Raw genomic sequence first — 20,425 nt, 5'->3', positions numbered from 1 at the left:
ATTTATGTAAGACAAACAAATTTAAGACTTTGCTCTGCAAAAAGAGTTTCATTAAAATTATTTTGATCATAATTCTGTGAGTATCATAACTCATTCATAATATATAATTAAATATAGTTCATAAAAAGACATATTTTTATACCCTATTTTACACATGATTTCGTTATTATTCAAATTAACGAGTTTAACACTAGTAACTACTAACTACACAACATAGTTCTTCTACAAGAAGACAAATTGAATGACTAGATTCACCAAATTGAAGGAGTTTGTTTGCGCTATGCTGAACAAACCTTTATCATGTGTGTTTTAAAAAGTCATTTGAAGTTGAATATTTTCTTCTCTTAATTAGCATAGGTTCCGTAGTGGGGGAGAGCCTCCTCTTTTTTGGTGCAAAGATTTGAATTGGTGTTGTGCATGGCATTAATCAAATACGAAAAACCAAAACATGAATACTAATATTATCAACTTGTTTTGTACAGAAAGGACTATGTTTGGGAATTGGGATCAGTATTTGGCTCCTCAAAGCAGCAGCAAACGACAGATCCAGTGACCGTTTGAAACTTTGAAACAATTCAAATTCAAAATAGAAGCTCCTCCACACTCACGTGCCAACGACAATTCATAATACCATAAGATGCACCTGCATCATGCATGAAGCTGCACTCTCAAACGGCGTCGTTTCGAAACACATTTTTGAAAAATAAGCTCTAGTAGTATAGAACCATGTAGGGGACCACACTCGTAACGAATAATGTGCCAGATCAACGGTCCAGATTGACCCACATTTGAAACCAACCCTTTTCCCCGCCCTCAAAAACCACATTAAATACTACCTTTATCAAAAAGGAAAATTCACAATAAATGATAAACAAATAAATTAAAAAAATAAAACAATAAAATAATCTGATTTAATGCACACTCACGATTTTCTCTCTTGTTTTTTCTCTTAACTCTAAAAAGTTTTCAAATGAAGAAGAAAAAGACCCCTTCTTTTCCCTTTATATGGTAGTAATTGATTTCTCTCTGAAAATCAGAGCAAATAGTGCCACTAACAATCTTTCTTTCTTTCTTTGTTTCTGCGTCTTCGTTTTCTCTCTTTCTTTACTTTGATATATTGTTCTCAAGAAAACAAAGACAAAGTGAAGAAAAGGAGTTTCAACGGTTCAAAATTTGATTGAAATGTCGAACCGTCGTTCATCGTTTTCTTCCTCAACGACGTCGTCTTTGGCAAAACGCCATGCATCGGCGTCGTCAACCGAAAACCACAACGCGGGAAAGGTTTCCCTTGCGAAGAAGCGAGCGCCGCTAACAAACCTCACCAATAACATTTCTCGACGCTCTTCTCTGGTATTTTTTCCACTTCTGTATTCTTTCATTCCTCACGTCTTCAAGCTTTAGGTTTAGGTTTAGGGTTTCATAGATTGATCAATTGTTAATTTTGATAGGTACCTTGTGCTACTAAAGTTGCTAAGACGAAGAAAGAGGCTTCATCATGCAACACTACTACAACTTGTTCTTCAATTTCAAGCAACAAGATACCGATTTTGCAGAGTGCTGTAAAGTGCAATGCTGTTGTTTTTCCGAAGCCTAGTTATGTCTCTGCTAGGGAAGAAGGTGATGCTAAGAAAGTTGTTGTGGCTGTTGCTGCTGCTGCCCCTGTTAGTGTTCATATCTCAAAAATGGATGTTTCTCCTTGTAAATCAGATGGGGCATCTGTTTCCATGTCTGTGGATGAGACCATGTCTTCTTGTGAATCTTTCAAGAGCCCTGACATTGAGTATTTGGACAACAATGATATCGCGCCGGCCGTTGACTCAATTCAGAGGAAGACATTCAGCACCCTCAACATTTCTGATACCCCAGAGCCACCAGCAGGTTGAAATTGATTATGAATATGAATATGAATGTGGATATGAATATGCTATTTGTGTTATTATATTTTGTAAATCATCTTTGTGGGGTTTGATTTTGTTTTATTTTTTTTATCATATTGTCTGTACCAGTGCCTTGTCTTCTAATGCAGTACATGATTGGATATGTTTTGCAGGGAACATATGCAGTAGAGACATACTTGTTGAGTTGGAGAAAGATGACAAAGTTGTGAATGTTGATAACAACTTCATGGATCCCCAGCTTTGTGCAACATTTGCTTGTGATATATACAAGCACCTGCGTGCATCTGAGGTAAAAAATGCATACCTCATATTATGTGTTTGATGTGTTATTAGTTTAGTAATCACTGTAGCTACTGCAACTTTGTAAGACTATTTGAATTTTTTTTGAATAGTAAGTGGATCTTGCTTTGTTAGATTCCCAACTTAAATTTCTGACTGCTTTTCTTTATTCAAAATTTAGTAGAATGCCATTATTCTTTGAATAGTGGTAGAATGACCTTTTTGTCGGATTGCACCTTAGTCCTTCATTTCTGCTTTCTTTCACATTTGGCTTCATAAAGTTGCATTTGAGGGCTTAGTCATCCTCAATAACTATGAGAGTTTATTTTTATTAGTCAGATAGTCCCTCTTATTTTATTTAGTTTTTAACCTTTTCACCATCAATACCTATCTGCTACAAAACATTAAAATTAATACCATTTGATTTGTTTATTCTAAATTCTTTTTCTTTGTTAAATATGGAATCTTAGGCAAAGAAAAGACCTTCCACGGACTTCATGGAGAGTGTTCAGAAGGACATAAATCCAAGCATGCGTGCTATATTGATTGATTGGCTTGTTGAGGTAATCTTGATATTCAACAAAAAAAAATAGTGTTAAAAAATATGAACACACCTAATTTTTGGCACATGATATTGAACTTTTTATCTTACTATATTGCAATTGGAGATCAAGTGCAGGGGGTTTATAGCTGTATGCTAAACTTCTGTATTCGATTTTCAGGTAGCCGAAGAGTATCGATTGGTACCTGATACATTGTATTTGACAGTGAACTACATAGATAGGTATCTTTCAGGGAATCCAATGAACAGGCAAAAACTACAATTACTTGGTGTTGCTTCCATGATGGTTGCCTCGTAAGGGTCCCTCTTATGTCTCTGATTGATGAAATTTCTACCATTTCTTTTTATCTATTTGGATTGACAAAAACACATAATAATAGAATTTGATGTTTGGTTATTATTGACAGTAAATATGAGGAGATTTGTGCACCCCAGGTAGAGGAATTTTGTTACATCACCGACAACACATACTTCAAAGAAGAGGTTTGTGCTTGTACATTTTATTGGCTTAATTTTGCAGCTTCAAGTTACTTGTTTATAGTACATTTAGTGTGCCAATCTAATGCAAATTATTCAATGCAGGTTTTGCAAATGGAATCTGCTGTCTTGAATTATCTGAAGTTTGAAATGACAGCTCCAACAATTAAGTGTTTCTTAAGGTAGTGATTAAAGTGATTGCTATCTTATACTTGATCATTTGAAGTTCTATGGTTTCTCAATTGCCTAATTCAACACCTCTTTTATTTTTCATGTGATATCAGACGGTTCGTTCGTGCAGCTCAAGGAGTCAGTGAGGTATCTTCCTCTCTTAAGCTGGTTATTTCTATTTGTAGTTCTTGTACTGCATTTAATTGTATTGTTTCTTTATAATTAAACTCCACTTCTAACAGAAAAATGATTCCATGTCTTTATTTTTTCAGACCCCTTCGTTGCAACTAGAGTGCTTGACAAACTACATTGCCGAATTGTCTTTGTTGGAGTACAGTATGCTTTGTTATGCTCCGTCACTAATAGCTGCTTCTGCAATTTTTCTAGCCAAGTTTATACTCTCCCCCTCAACCAAACCATGGGTACAGTACTATCAACAAAGCCTATGATCATTTTAAGATTCTTAATGTATTCATTTTAAGGGTATATATGCTTGTGCTTGATATTATTTTTTCTCCTTAAACAGAATGCTACATTGAAGCACTATACACAATACCAGCCTTCTGATTTGTGTAGTTGTGTAAGGGATCTCCATCGACTTTGTTGCAACAATCCTAACTCCAATTTGCCTGCAATTAGGGAAAAGTATAGTCAGCACAAGGTATAAACATAAACATCTTTGCCTCTTGAGTGGTTGCTGCTATGATTTGTTGTTCCCTTGTATAATATTTTCCTCTTAACTCAGATATGTTGAATTTGTGTTTTCAGTACAAAAATGTGGCCAAGAAGTGTTGCCCTTCCTCAATACCTTCAGAATATTTTCAGAATTGAGGAAAAATACAGTTGAATTGCCGTTACTCAAGAGAGAAGGCCATTCTTCTCTTATCATTGTATATGTAGTTACCATTTTTCCCACCTTGATTAGAAGAGTTCTTGTTGTATCTGCTTTTCATTTGATGTGGCATGCTCTGTGGGGGTTCGGCCATAAATTGACAAAAAAAATCAAGCTTCAAAGAATCTACTTGAATCATTGGCTACTACTGCATCTCCATTATTTTTATGGCTACCACATAACTGCCCAATTTTAAATATGTAGTAAGCAGTAAAACAGAAATAGCACATTAGCACATGATTAATTTGTTGAACCTTTTTTACTATGGCCTTTTAATCTAATCAATAGTTACAAAGTATCATTTCCAATGAATTTGAGTTTGCTCTACAAGTATCATGAGAAAGCAACGCCAATCATAACCCATAATAATTATAAAGTATATATAATACATATAACCCAAAGTTCACACTTTACAGTAGCAAGCATCTTATTATGCATCTGCCAAATGATAAAGGCATTTACCAAAAGATAAAAATTGCAATATAAAATGCCATTAAGACCTTATAAACCACACTGAGCATTTGACACAACACTTCCATTACCATTAGGCATATTGCTAAGCCAATGCAAATCCTCAAAGGCACAGTACGGGCCACCCTTGGGCTTCTCAATACTAACGGGCTTCAGAAACTTGGGGGCCCAAGCAGGTGTACCATCCTCATACGAATTATGGGTCAATCTTGTCAAACCCGACCCGTCCAACCCAATGGTGAATATCTCACCATACGGCTGGTACTGATGAGGGTTAGATATTGGCTCAGCAGAAATGCCAGCAAAATCCGAAGTAAACACAATCTTCTTCCCATCGGGGCTAAAGTACGGGTGGTTTGTTCTCCCACCCGACCCGCTTTGAATAAGTTTCCTTAACCCGGTTCCGTTGGGGTGGATCAAGTACAACTCAAAACTTCCATTACCGGGTGCGTGCCGGTCCGAAGCAAAAGCGATCCATTCTCCATCCGGTGACCAGTTACACATTGTGTCTGTCCAGGGCCCCTCCGTCAACCGTCTCAGCCCGTTGCTTTCGCCTTCGGCCGCGTCCATCACGTAGAGGTTCTTGTAACCCGTCCGAGCTGACCGGAACACGATCCATTTCCCATCAGGCGAAACCGAGGGAAATGCGTTGTTGCCTCCGCCGAGTGTCAACCGCTTGATGTTGTTACTCTTTTGGTCAACGTTGATGGAAATGATATCAATACGCGTGCTCTCTGAGGAGAATCCTTCTCCGAGTGCAGTGTAGATTATACCCGGTCGAACCGGGTCCCATGCGGTTGAAAATGTCATCGCGTCAGAAACCTTTCGAAGGTTCGAACCATCACTGTTCACTACGTAGATCCCTGGCATGTCGACGTAAGCGATTCGGTCACCCGAGGGAGAAAAAACCGAGAACGAACCAGTGAACCGGAAGATGGATAGACCGGGAACCGGGCTTTTAACGTTCTCGAGTAATAGCTGAGGGGATTCGTTTGAGTTTGGCTCGCCCCTGCACTTGTGGTATCCGACCTGGGTTGAATCGGGCGAGAGGAACGGGTTAAGGTGGTGAGAATTGGGTGAGACGAAACGAGTCAACTCGGTGAACTCGTTCTTGACTAGGTTGAATAATTCGATTTGGCGATAGGTGGAACCCGGCCTCCTTGTCGCGACGGCGATGAATTCGTGGTTTGCCGGCGAGGTTGCGGGTGTGAACGCGTGGAGACCCGGCGGGGTGACTCGCTCGATTCGGACCGAGTCAACGGATATGGATCCCTTCCCGGCGGGGAGGATAGCACGGTAAACACTCCACCACTGGTCGTCGCCCCTCCGGTGGAAATAGATGGTGCGATCGTCCACCCAGCTTGGCCAGCCACCGTGTTCAACAACCTTGGCTCGTTGAGTCCCATCCCGAGTCAAGAACACATAGATGTCAGTAGTAAGATCCTCCACCTCGCCTTTCCATCCAGATTCGCCGTAGGAGGCGACGGCCGTGAACTCCCCGGAAGGAGACACGGCGGGGCTAAAGTCAGCGACGCCGTAAGGGGTTAGCCTTCGAGTGTTACCAGATTTGAGGTGGGTAGAGTACACGGCTGCCCAGCTGACACGTGGCACGCCGGGGTTCTCGTGTGTGGAGACGTAGATAAGATATTCTCCCGTGAGGGTTGGTTTATCCTTCATGGAGACTTTGTTATCGTTTTGCGAGTGATTGGGTAGCAGAGGGAGTTGGATTCTTTTGGTGATGGTTTGGGATTCGAGAGTGGATCTTCTTGATGAGGTTTGGGGTTGTTGTTGGAGGTAGAGTGCGTCATAGAAGATGGTGGAAAGGCCGTTATTCCGTTCAGTGACGTAAACGAGTTGAAGGGGCGGTGGTGGGTCTGTAGGGAGAAGGAGGGTGGGGGGAGCGAATTGGCCGTTAAAATTGACGGAGTGGCCATCGGTGAGTCGAAGTTCAGAATTGGGAGTGAGTGGAATATTATTAACTGGGACGGAGTAGATGTCGAAGGCGTAATCGGGTCGACCAAGTGTGGTGAAGATTATGCTTGTGGAACCTTGTTCTTCATCAGATGCATAAGATAACGGTAATAGTGACCATCTCCATGACAGTAGAAGCCATACAAAAGGTATGTACTGCCGAAGTTTCATCGTTTCTGTTTCTGTTTCTTCTTCTTCACTGTCAAGTGTTTGAGTGAGTGAGTGCGTGCGTGCGAGTGTGAGCAGTGTGATAAATTATTGTTATTTTATTATTTAATTAATTGAAGAGGAATAGAAGATAACGAGGTGAGGTCCAAAATTTGTGTACGTGTGGCGATGTGATACGATAACACCCTAATTTGTCGTTTACTGCTTTATGCATGGGCTTGTTGGACTTTTTTCTTGGCCCAAAATGCCTCAACTCCTATTATCATTAGTCATTTTATCACCATAATTATCCAGAATCCAGAAACCCCTTCTCTTCATGGCAGCAACATCTGTAAATAAAAAAAATTCTATATATATATATATATATATTAATGTTCTTCAGAATTTCGTGAGCAATGACGTCTGCTGCATATTTCCCTTTCAAGTTACCTTTTCTATTTATTTTATTGTGGCTGGAAAATAAGGGGAAGTTGAAGAGCTTTCACTTCAGGGCCTTGGGGTTGGAAAAATGGAAATTTGATACGAACTTACGAGTACGATATTTTTGGTGTTGTAGGTAATACTGGGCCTGGTGAAGGATTTGAAAATTGGGCTCTAGATGAATTGGGCTCTAATTGTAAAAAGAAAAACACACAACTGTTTCTTATGTTTTGTTAGTTACAGTAACGGCTTTGCAGTGTGACGTAACCGTAGACAAACAAACACTCACGTGTCAGAAAACCGCGTTGGATGCAGAAACTTAATCAGTAAGTCTCACCTAACTTCACCATTTACTAATACAGATACACTTCTTCCTCATTTTCATTCTCTCTCTTTCAAGTTTCAACTTTCATGTCTGAAGCTCTGGCTTCTCTCACATTCATTCATCGCTTGTTACACTTCTCTCAATTTTGACTCTTTCTCTGGATTCATTGTCCGATTTCAAATTAAAAGTCAAAACTCCGATCTCTTCACGAATCCTGGTACAAAACCCTGATCATGCATAATTCATGATAATCAATCCACTCTCTCATTTGTTCTAAATTCTTAATTAGGTTAACTGAATTCTGTTGTTTGTTTGGTTTAGTTGGAGTAACCATGAGTTTCTTGAGGCCCAGTGCATTGTACTACTTCCTTGTGGCTTCTCCTTCAATGCGATGGATGCCATGTCAGAGTGGAGGCTTCTTCCGATGGCCTGGTCTTGATGGGTTCATGAGGCTCCTTCTGCTTGCGCTTCTCTGGACCATGTTCTCTGAACTTCACTACATACCCTCTTCTTCTATGTACCCTACCCTTCGTGTTGGTGATCGAATTCTCGTCGAAAAGGTACCTCCTAACTTCATTCTTTTCTCTTAAATCTGTACCCCTTTTCTTTTTCTTTTTATCTATCTAACTTCTATGTTTTAGCATATTCCTGTTCTATGTTGGCAGAACCTTCCAATTGATGGTTGTGTGTAGATTTAATTTACTCGTAATACAATTTTTTCTGCTGTTTAGGTTGTAGCTAGCTCTAATTAGATCCATATTAATATTTCTTTTTAGGAGTTGGTGTTCTTGTATGTATTGATTAGTTTTTATCATGGCAATCGTTCCATTGGAGTATATACCCTTAAATAAATACCCTCCTTAGAAGTGATATACTCTGAAATCCGAAGTCTGTCCGAAGCTACAAGTTCTACAAATGGCAAGTTGATTTGACATTTTAAGTTGTACTTCTAGTTTTACCATCGGGTGGTGAAAGTCAGAAAGTGTATGTTTAGTAAAAGAGGGTGTAAATTGGTTAAGACATCTAGATATAGTTTTCAGTATTGTATGAATAAGCTATGTTTGGTGATAGCAAAGTTGTTTAACCACTTATCTTTGAAGTGATTAAGTGAATTCTACTTGATATACTCAATGAATTCTGCTAGTTTTGGTAGTAAATTTTTTTTGGGTGGGTGGTGGTTAGGGCTGGCAATGGGTAGGGTAGGGTAGGGTTTGGATCTTACCCTAACCCTATCCGCCCGTTGAAAATTTCATTAAAACTCTATCCTATCCTATCCGCGGGTTGAGAATCTCTCAACCCTAACCCTACCTGCATTCTAAAGTTCTAAACCCTAATCTATCCTACTCTATCCGCAGAAATATCAAATTTTTTCAAAGTAAATATAAAATTCAATCATTCCAAATTTCACACATATTAATAAAATAAAAAATATAAAACAAAATTCAAATTCAAATTAAAAACAATAAAATTTTTAAGAAACCCAACATAAAATTACAAACATACACATTATTATAAATATACAAATGCTATAAATTACTAAATTAACTAACTGGTTTAGTGGTTGCTCACTTATTGCAAGTTATTACATGAGGGAGATTATGGATTCAACTCTCACCTTTTTAACTATATACTTAATTTTTATAAAATGTGTGTTATATATATAGTGCGGTAGGGTAGGGTAGGGTACACCTTAAACCCGTACCCCATCCTACCTGCAGACATACCCGGACCGATATCTACCCTACTCGCAGTGGGTCGAGTAGCCTACCCTACTCGAACGAGTTGGGCCGGGTTAAATACCCGCAGGTAGGGTCTGCAATGCCAGCTCTAGACTGGTGGTTTTTTTTTTTTGGGGGGGGGGGGGGTTGACAGGAGTCGTCTAGAAAGTAAGAAGTGGAAATTTGACTAACAAGAAATGTACGAGTTCTTAGACATTGCCCTCCTATCAAGTCAATTTTAGTGTAGCAAGACCATCTAAACAATGTTTGAAAATGGCTACATTAATACAGCATGAGGGTAAATGACCATAAAAGGGAGAAAGATAGAGAATAATAATCTAGGTCAAAGGGATCTTAGTTTTAGGTCGTGGGAGATGTAGCAATAACTGATATGTAATGAGAGAGAGGATGCAGAAAGAGTATGTCAATTGGCTTTATGAATAATTTGTATAAATAGCAGATATTGTTTGGTTAATGATTCTTTCCGTTGCTGTAGTTCGTGTTGATTTTTGTTGATGGAAATAAATTTTAGCTTCGTTGAAATTCTGCTTCATTATGATACAATTTTAAAAGTGGGATCATTTTTTATATTTTGTCTTACACTCTTTTCATTTTTGTTTCTGCATACTGACTGTTTGTGTTGTGGTGAGAAACACACTAAAAAATAAGGTCAACAAATATTTTCTGATAAATTTCTGCTTTTCTACTTCTATCATCTTTTTAATATTTGAATTTTGATTTATTTTTCTTGCAAACTTTGTCAGGCTTCATTTTACCTCAGGAGTCCTGCTGTAAATGATATTGTAACGTTCCGGGATCCAACAAAGGTATGTTATCATGGACAAGTTGCAACTTACTTGCATATTCCTAGGACGCAACTCATGACACAATTCAATTATATGATTGTGGTGGTATTCTGTACAGCTATCTAGAGACAAAATGGATGGTGTTTTCATTAAGAGAATTGTTGCAAAAGCCGGAGACACAGTTGAGGTATAAATGTGCTTCAATTTTCTTTTTTTGGTAAAATAAATCATGAGCAGAGAGAAATATAACTAACATCAACTCTTCCTATCCTGAATCGCAAAATTTGCAGATTCATAATGGGGAACTCTATGTCAATGGTGTTGCACGGGATGAAGATTTCATAGCAGGTCCACCATCATACACACTGGAGTTAACTGTGAGGCCCTAATTAATGCTATGGTCCTTTTTACTTTTAACCTTCATTCAAGAATTATGCTGTGACCACAATTCATATTCGTGAACATTATGAGGTAGAGTCGTTGCACAAAATCTCAAACTATGCTTCTTTCACAAGTTCAACAAATGTCTGCTTAGTAGCTTCCGGATTAACAATGTTCTGTTATGGAGAATCATGTGTTCTCGCTTTCCCTTTCATGTTTGCTTTGTGGCTGAATATCATTTCCCCTTGTTTCTTTGTTGATTCATATTTTCCTTTTCCTCACTTTATTTCTATCCTCGCAGCGTGTGCCTAAAGGCCATGTTTATGTTTTGGGGGATAATCGTAACATCAGCAATGATTCCCATATGTGGTGAGTAACTCCTGCTACTAGTTATTGCCCTTTTGTTATATATTTTACATTAAGATTATGTTTTGTTTGAGTTTTTTGATGGATAAAGCTCTTTGTTTAAATACTCGCAATTTATCTATGGAAGTTTTCACCTCATTTTCTTAAGTCGTTTATTTGAAGCACAATTTGATATGTTCTCTTGATGTATAGTTACATCAGTATCTTTGTTGTTTAATGTTTGAGGAAACATGGTTTTAACACTATATGAATCATTTCCCTTAATTTCTGTTCTGTTAGGACAAATGATGGATATCTTAATGTTAAACAATTTCTCCTATTATCGTTATCTTTTTCTTCTTCGTAACATGAATTTTATTTTCCTTAATAATGAACAGGGGACCACTTCCTGTGAAAAATATTATCGGAAGATATGTCATGTCTTGGCACAGACCAAGAAACATTTGACACACATATCGGAGATGTATTGCAGGAAATAGAGTTCTACCTCCATGTGATTTCCATGAAGAGTTATATCTGAGTTATTGAATCATATTATTTGCTAACTCTAACTGCCATTTGGATACTCAAATGCCTCTAGTGAGACTTCATTCTTCTGTTCTTCCTTCGAGTGAAATAATTAAGTCTTGTCTCACTAGGTAAAGTCGGCTACACGTATTAGACAACACCATAGTGTTCTAACAGGAATCACATTCATATCCGAACCATTTACATCCAAATCTCTTTCAATATCACAAAAACAAACAAAAAATATTTCATGTGATTCTTGCTTGGTTCATTGTTGTTTGAGCATGGCATTGCTGATTGTTTATAGGAATCTGATTTCTTTTGTATTATCCATAATAAATTTGTTTATATGCATTGAAAGAAAAAGAAAAGTGTGGAAAGGAGTATTGAATTATTTGAATCTTGTTCAAAACTATGGCATAAGTTAAAGATACTTGTTAGTTGTTATAGTGTCATGTTCTTTTTTACTTGAATGACTTTGCTGCCCAAAAAAAAAAAAAAACACCCTTTTAACTTTTTATCTATGGTCGGATTTGGATTGCTTGGAATATAAATATGTCTTTGTTGTTCGATAAAGGGAAGAATTTATCAAAACCAATTCTATCTACTTGTCCAAAATTTGGTTAGTGGTGTCATTTTCCGTTAATTAGCTCCTCTAATGTTTCACGCTTTGAAAAGTTAGTAACATGCAATTCCAATGAAGGAAGGAAAAACAAGATTGCACTACCTTGTTTTTGCACCATCCACTACCACATCTTACTCTTATCTCTTAGAAATTGCCACAAAAATATCTTGCCAAAAATTGCTTCAATAATTATGATTGGAATAATAAATGAATAATGTTTTAAGATGTGCTTTTTTGAGTGTACGATGTTGTGCTCCTCCTCAAATGTCTAGTTAAAGACATAGACTAACATTAACCTTTATCTTGATGCTGATTCGAAGCATATTATCGAATAAGATAGTCATTATAAAAATATTTCATTACAGAAAGTTAGTTAATTGGAGTTTAGACTAATATCTTATGGTAAATGAACTCTCAAAGGTTTAATTCTAAAGAAAAAGACTGGGAATGATTTTTTTTTCCTTTAATATTTGTCCATCCACTATTTTATTACAGATCAATATTGGTTACAAAAAATTAATTTCCTAATTAAATCATAGATATTATTTATCAACACTTGACTTCACAATTTAGCAGTTAAATTTCCTATATATAATTTTGAGTACAACATCATGTGTTCGTATTTGGTAAAAAGGAAAAAAAAAATTATTTATGCAATTTCTTGTACTGTAGTTTAGTAATATTAAATTCTTATAAACAAGAATTTTTAAAACTTGGCATTTTGTGACGATAAAGAAATCGAATCCAAAACACCTCCTCCGGGTAAAACATACTACCATCATAATAGACAAAAAAAACGAAAAAATATATCATTATAATAACAAAAGGTATAGATTCATATGCATTTATTTTTAAATAAAATTAAAAATTAAAAATTATTAAATAATAATTAATTAAATTTATTAAATTATTTAATAATTTTTAAATATCAATTTTATATGAAGTGGAGTTTCTACTATAACAAAATTGCCTCAATAACACGGAACTATATCGTGAAAACTTGTGAATAAATAGTATACGAATATGATAAGAATTTTTCAATGAAGTAGCAAGTTTAAAACATTATATTAGTTGAATTATTTTCAATGATTTGGACTTGAATGTACCATTATAAGATATTAGTATATGTATGTTCATATAAAAGGACTACAAATAAATAACTTTTTAATTAGGTGGTCTTGAATTCCTAAATCGTAGCTAACCGTAGGCGTATAACTACTGCCTTGTTTGGTTATCTATTTTGTACTCTTCTAGACAGGTTTATGCTACTAAGATTCAACGTGAGAAAATCTTGGTTATCCTTAACATACTTAATACATTATATGTTCCAAAAATAATTGCCTGAATTATGTATATAAAATAGATATTTAAAAATATTATTTATATATTAAAATCAGTTATCTTGTATTTGTGTACATAAATATATATTTTATTTAATTTATTTTTAATGTATATTTTATATTTTATTATATATTTTATACTATAGAATTGATTTTAGTATATACTTAATATAGTTGATAAATATTTGTTTATTAGCCAACTTAGTCGAATTTGAAAGTTTACTTAAATTTATGAAGTTTACACATGATGAGTTTTTTTTTTAAGAGTGAAATTCGAATTTAAAACTTTTAAATGAAGATAAAAAATTATATCATTTGAATTATAATTCGTTGATACACATGATGAGTTTAGGGAACAAGAATAGTAAACCTAATAAATTCTTAAAGTCACGAGAGTTTATCAATCACATTGTTCAATTTAAGACTTATGGTAGCTAATTATTTATAGGAGTTCATGTGTTAATTTGAACGTTTGATGACATTGGGTTTTAGACTTTTAGCTAATAAAAATGTTTGAAAAATAATAAAAAAATCAGTCTAAAATAGCCTAAGATTATTTTATTTAATGTTTTTAATTATTGTTTATTTTATTTTGCTTTCTGATATAAAAATTCTTGTAAAGATATTTTTGCATTCTTAGAAATAGACGATAAACATTGTACTTAAAGAACTGATATTAGATGTATCGAATAATTAAAGTTTACCCCAAGAGAAACCTACACTAATAGTTGAATATACTTATTGATTAGATCACTTAGCTTCTTGTTCACACAATTCAAATTAAACACAGAAAAATCCAATTAGTCATAAGTACAAACATATACTTATCAATTTATTTTTTTATAAGTTAAATGTATATTATCAATAATAATAAATATGAGATTATTAATCAAAATGATTTAATAAAAAGGTTTAAGACTTAAGTTTTAATAATTATTAATTTTTTATGGATAATACATAATAAAAACTATTTTATAAAATAAAATTTAACATTAAAATTTTCTCTATCCTTGTTACATAAAAATTTAATTTTAATCTTTATTCTTTAATTATCCACACGAAAAACACAGTCAATAACCTAATGCACTAACTAGAAACCAATGCACATGGCCATTTTTAGTGTTGGTGCTGTCTTGTTTCACACAGCTCACTCCATCTCTTCACCATGCATCTTCTTTGCTCCATTAATGCTACTATGACCCTACTACTTAATTACTTCAAATGAATAAACAAACAAATAAAATTTAAAATCTTAGATATTTTTCCTAGAGCGATATATATGTGTTCAGTAATATTCTGAGAGTTAGCTGAAATGCTGATTTGTGTCTGAGCGTAAGGTCTAGATTCTTTATGAGGCAGTGTCTTGTAAGAGACTCCGATACTTAAGTTAACAAGGACTTTAAACAGGTTTTAGTAGAATGGAACATGTGTATACTTGAGGAGTGTCAGTATATTTATAGTAGAGTTGATAACCACTTTTGTTGAAGTAATTCCACCTTTATTGATGGATAACCGCTCCCTTTATCTTGGGAGTTTCTTAGGATCCATCTTTTAGCGAGGTTAGAGATAGTATGAGAGATTCCGAGAGGCAGTTACTCATTTAGATAAGTGCAAGCTGGTTTTTTTTTTCTTATTTGACCTCTTTGAAGATGTCGGATAAGCTTGGAGAAACCATCCTTTTTAGATAAATCTTTTATCTTTATTAGACTTGACTTTATTTTTGAACCAGTTATCAACAAGTAATATCTGTTTGAATTTATTTTCTTGGGAACAAAAACTTTCAATCAACTGCAATTTTTTAACCCAATAAAAAATTATACCTGCAAAGAATTTTGACAATTAATTAAGTTGTTGTCAAAGCTAAAATGTATAATAATTAGGGTAAATAACTTTTTTTTATGGATGTTTCTATATATATATATGATGTATTTTGTTAAATACAAGAGAGATTTTTACAAATTTAATAGAATACGATCAGGATTTAATATCTTATAGAACAATCATACTCTAGTAGAAAAAATGCGTTTGAATTCGATCATTTTTTATTTGCCTCATTGTCATGAAGTCAACTTGGTCATTTAGCATGAGAGGTAGAAACACATGTTGGGGTACTACGGTAAATAGGACATTGTGACAAAATATAATGTGCAAATATTCTAAATTGGTAGTAGTCATTCACAAATCTTATTGTCATCATGGGTCTTTTATTTATTTGCTAGTCAAGCACTACTGAAAATTTTTCATCAAAGCATTACTATTCTCATCACGATTCTTTTTGAGTTGCCAATAAAGCAAAAGATATTGTTGCTACAAATTAGTTAATATCACTAACAATATTATATAAACAAAAAAAATTGATGTTTATACTTAAGGGTCGCAATATATATACTTAGTACCAAATATATATAGATAAGTTATATGGGCTTATGGAGTTTAAAAAAATAACATTAGAAGACTAATAATATATGTCCAGTTATTAGTAATAAATTAAATATTCATTAGAAGACTAATATATATATAAACGATATGTTTTAATTTAATAAATTAAGTATTAATTTGTTACCAATTAAAATCTCATTTAAAAAATTATTATTAGTCAATAAATTAAAATTCATTAGTACACATTTATAAGTACCCCCAATAATATAAGTTCTGATATCAGACACATATAAAAGCATTTTAAAAGTATCCATCTATATATGTGTCTAGAATAGTATTTCACGTCAATAGTTAGTTAGGTTGTATTATATGTAAAAAATTACTAATATTACTATATACAAAAACAGAATGATTGAACATGTTCTCTTAAGATATGAAGGATTGTTTGATGCTTATCTATCTGTATTAACTATTCTCCTTCTAGATAGTTTTGAACATGTTTCCATAATTATTCTAATAGAACCACACCATATATATCTTTTCGATCATGCTACGTGTATACTAAAATCAACCATCAAAATCAGTCACTAATATAAAATATATATTAAAATATATATTAAAAATAAATTAAATAATATATATTTATACATAAATATATGATAATTGATTTTAGTGTACAAATAATATTTTTGATATCCTCTGATTATGCTCAGTATCCCTCAATTCGATAAATAAAAAATTATTTTATCACAAATCAAACGTTTTATTTAAGAATTTATCATTAGTCAATAAATTATTACATATATAATACGAGATTCGAACCCTCGATACCTATTTGAATAATAAATGAGCTAATTAATCGATTGTTGAACTTAAATTAATTACAATACCACAGACACACACACATATATATATATATATTCTTAATGCAAGAAAATGCATAAATTTAATAATATATTATTATATTAATAAAAATAATTATTTTTTTCAATTATCATATAAATAATTATCAAAAAGAATAAATATAATTTGAGTTTTTTATTGTTAATATTATATCTCTAGCTCGCTCTCTTTTTTTTTTTTTCGAATGGAATAATAAAAAGCAAGAGACGTGAAAAAGGCATTTTTGTGAACAACATGTCAACATGCGTGCGATATATTTTGAACTTTTTTTATTTTTCGCATTAGAGGAATGACCTATTATTAGGGGATGGCCGTAAAAAAATAACATATAAAGAAGCAGTGAGAAGTTGCTATCATCAAAGAATTGCATATGGGAATAAGAACATCTCACACATATATAGTTTTTTGAATTTATGTATAAAATTATATACCTAGCTAATACGTAATTCATATGCTTCTTAGGATAAGAAACATAATGCGGAAAAAATGAAATGTGCTAAGACACCATGGTTGACTGGATCAGTTTCATTGGATTTGATATATTTTATTATTTTATTATATAAATTAATGTCCTATGGACTATATATGTAAGTGCTATTGGTCCCACTATATTATCTTTTAGAATCAATTACCACTTTATGCTACTGAGTAGTCTCAATTAATATGATAAGTAAGTTGGGTTTAAATTTTTAAATAAAGCTATAATTTGTAACGAATTAATTATTAATTTGTTTGATTAAAAAATATTGTAAAAAATAAAAAATTTTTTAATTAATATCATGGAGTAAATTAGCTAGTAGTATTATTTTTATTGTATTTTTATTGTCGTTATTATTTTTAAATTTAATTATTCTGTTGTTTCTTATAGTTTTACCAAATTTTTAATTAAATTTTTATATGTTTTTTAATTGAGTTTTTACACTATTTTTAATTTTATAATTAGGTTATTTTTAGTATAAAAAATGTTAGAATTAACTGAATATTTCTACACAAATTAAAGGTATTCATAATTGACAATCTAACTAGATCTTTGAACGCATATATTTTGAAAAAAATCTTCGATTAATTTTAACGTTTTTGATATGAAAAGGACCTTACAAAATTAAAAGCAATATAGATATCCAATTAACACTAGAATATTTTAGGGCTGAGATATTTTTTAAAAAGTATTGTCTAAATATTGAAAAAAAAAATTGTTTTTAATCTATAGCAACGTTTTTGGATTTGAGGCAATGCCTTTTTTGCTTCAAAAACAACATTTCTTAAATCAATCTTTTAGAAGTGTTGCCTATTCTTTAAAACAGACAACATTTTTTAAAGTATATTTTAAGCAACATTTTATACTTGTTATTTTATTTTAAAATTGGTAAAAATTGAAAATCAAAGTTAAAATATATACGAATTGTTATTTTTTGAGGGAGGTATTTAAAATTTTACACAACACTTAAAAAGTAAAGTTTAAAATAAATTTAAAGACAAAGTTTTAAAAAAATAATATATTAACTTTATAATAATTGCTTATGTGTATTTGATAGGGCAACACTTGATAAGTATCTTTTAATTTATCAAAAATATTATTATAGTGTGTTGTTATAGCTCTATTTTTTGTCATTAGTATAAAGTTGTCTATATATATTTTAGGCAATTTTTTTAAAGTGTTGTCTTAAACATATGTTGTAATAGATAAAAAAATATTGTAGTATAAAAAGTTATAAAAATTTAATTAAAAATTTAATAAAATTATAGAAATTAATAGAGTATAATTAAATCTTATTTTTTAAAAATATTAATATTTTTTCTTATAAACAAGAAACGTGAATGGGTGGGCAAATTAAAAAGAAATATATTAACTCACTTAATTTAGATAGACAGAAAATCATCAAATGATAAGAGTATTAGTACAGTGGTTTTGATGGCAAAATATACTCCAATATTTCTCAAATTTAAAATCTGTTTAGTATTTTTCATAAGTTGTGGCAGTAAGAGTAAAAGTAATACTTATTTAATGGAAGATGCTAAAGTAAACCCTATATGAAGATTTTTTTGGGGGGAAAAATCCGAAAAAACGTAAAATAAAGCAACTAGTTTGCGTTGTGCCTTTTCTACGACTTACTTATATTTAATATATGAGAAAATGACACTTTTTTCCTCTAGTAAGATGTCTAAATAATAATTATTATATTAATATATATAAATTAATTGTATTTATTTTGTTAATTCTAATAATAATAATGTAAAATATATTTATTATTATTGTAATAATTTTTATTTTTATTTTATCATTATTATTTGAATAAATAGTCAATCAACCAAATAATTATTATTAATAAAAAATATTTTAACCACGTGGAGCAAAAAATAAACATTTTAAAAATAAGTAGTGTCATTATAAGAAGAGTCTCATGTTCTCTCAATATATGTTAGCCATCAATTCCTTATAAACTTTATAGTAATTAATTTATACAAACTTTATTCGTATAATAAACACTAAAAAGAATTGCAATGCATTTAATTCGGATCGGATTCGACACTTTGGTATATTTCTTGCTATCTCTCACTCTTAGTTATAACTTTGATATGTGTGTTCATGTACATTAGTATCTATCTGTCTAAGTGTCTATCTATCTAAGTCCTTTTCATCTTTTCTTTTTTATTATTTTTTTAAGCTTTGGAAATTTTAGTTCCATGCGATAAGATAATATAAGAAGCATCACGGCTTTTTTTAGTATTGTCTTATCGCATTCTAATGTTTTGTTCTTGACTTATTCCTTCATAACATATAAGTTTTTTTATTTTGTTTTTGGTTAAATAATAATAATAATAATAATAATAATGACAAAATATATTTTTTGTTTTAAATATTTGAAATTTTCTTTAAAAATACCTCTAATATTTAATTGAATTCAATTTTATTCTTAACATTTTTTGTTTATATTAAAATTATTCTTGAATGTTAACTCTATCTGAAATGTTAGGACAAAATAAAAAATATTTAGGGATAAATTTAAAATAAATAAAAAAGTTAAAAATAAAATTAAACTAATAAAAAATATTAGAAATAATAATAATAATAATAATAATAATAATAATAATAATAATAATAATAATAATAATAATAATAAAAGGTATAGTATGATGCAACATGAGTGATAGTAATTTATCTTACCATGGAGGTTGATTAGTGATCGATCAAAGATAAAGTAGTACCGATGGAACCCTTTCAATCAATATTATTCGAGTTTATCCCTATTTACATTTTGGAACCCTAATTAAATAAATATATATTGAATTATTGATTTGGTCGGATAACCATAAATAATGTGTATGTGTTCATTCTTAAATTATAACAACATATTTTATTCAGCATTATTGCATTATTATTTTAGAAAAGAAAGAAGTTAACCACATATACCCGTTGGACTAATTTCCATTTCTATATATCATGACTTTAGTATAACAATTGGATTTTCAAAAAGCAATCAAAACCAGCTTGAACAAGTAAAAATTCAACGCTGTGTTTTCATATAGGTTTTAATGAACTTGTTGGTATTGAAATGAAGGACACTCACACTGTTGGACTATCTCAAAGTCAAGAGAATAGAAAGGACATTCTACTTGTCCTATATATATATATATATATATATATATATATCATTATTGTATACGACTCAATAATTTGCTAACTTCAAACTTCAAGAGTCAATAGTGGCCCCAACATTTATATTAGTTTTTTTTTTTTTTGTATATGGTCAAACACATGGAAACA

The 20,425-nt window shown here is 32.0% G+C and overlaps 3 protein-coding genes across 4 annotated transcripts; 2 read left to right on the top strand and 1 right to left on the bottom strand.

Moving 5' to 3' along the window:
* Positions 1-1,055: 1,055 nt before the first annotated feature.
* On the top strand, positions 1,056-4,543 carry LOC130944576 (cyclin-A1-1-like). 2 transcript variants are annotated; one of them, XM_057872945.1, is made up of 12 exons: positions 1,056-1,350; positions 1,449-1,617; positions 1,708-1,878; positions 2,051-2,187; positions 2,648-2,740; positions 2,900-3,033; positions 3,147-3,222; positions 3,322-3,398; positions 3,501-3,534; positions 3,660-3,809; positions 3,914-4,048; positions 4,156-4,543. In XM_057872945.1, exons 1-12 carry the CDS (start codon positions 1,183-1,185, stop codon positions 4,216-4,218), a joined length of 1,407 nt encoding a protein of 468 aa, XP_057728928.1. In that variant the 5' UTR covers positions 1,056-1,182; the 3' UTR covers positions 4,219-4,543. The 2 variants fall into 2 exon arrangements, with proteins under 2 accessions (XP_057728928.1, XP_057728927.1); XM_057872944.1 differs by having other exon boundaries at positions 1,449-1,878.
* Positions 4,544-4,612: 69 nt separating this feature from the next.
* Positions 4,613-6,968, bottom strand: LOC130944575 (uncharacterized). The gene has a single exon (XM_057872943.1). It carries the CDS (start codon positions 6,890-6,892, stop codon positions 4,781-4,783), a length of 2,112 nt encoding a protein of 703 aa, XP_057728926.1. The 5' UTR covers positions 6,893-6,968; the 3' UTR covers positions 4,613-4,780.
* A 646-nt stretch (positions 6,969-7,614) lies between these two features.
* On the top strand, positions 7,615-11,859 carry LOC130944577 (chloroplast processing peptidase-like). Its single transcript, XM_057872946.1, has 7 exons — positions 7,615-7,851; positions 7,956-8,194; positions 10,117-10,179; positions 10,277-10,345; positions 10,449-10,535; positions 10,841-10,908; positions 11,283-11,859. Exons 2-7 carry the CDS (start codon positions 7,967-7,969, stop codon positions 11,350-11,352), a joined length of 585 nt encoding a protein of 194 aa, XP_057728929.1. The 5' UTR covers positions 7,615-7,851; positions 7,956-7,966; the 3' UTR covers positions 11,353-11,859.
* Positions 11,860-20,425: the final 8,566 nt, after the last annotated feature.

This window comes from Arachis stenosperma, chromosome 8 (genome assembly GCF_014773155.1).
Source record: "Arachis stenosperma cultivar V10309 chromosome 8, arast.V10309.gnm1.PFL2, whole genome shotgun sequence".
Classification (NCBI taxonomy): domain Eukaryota; kingdom Viridiplantae; phylum Streptophyta; class Magnoliopsida; order Fabales; family Fabaceae; genus Arachis; species Arachis stenosperma.
This window is presented reverse-complemented; position numbering and strand designations above follow the sequence as displayed.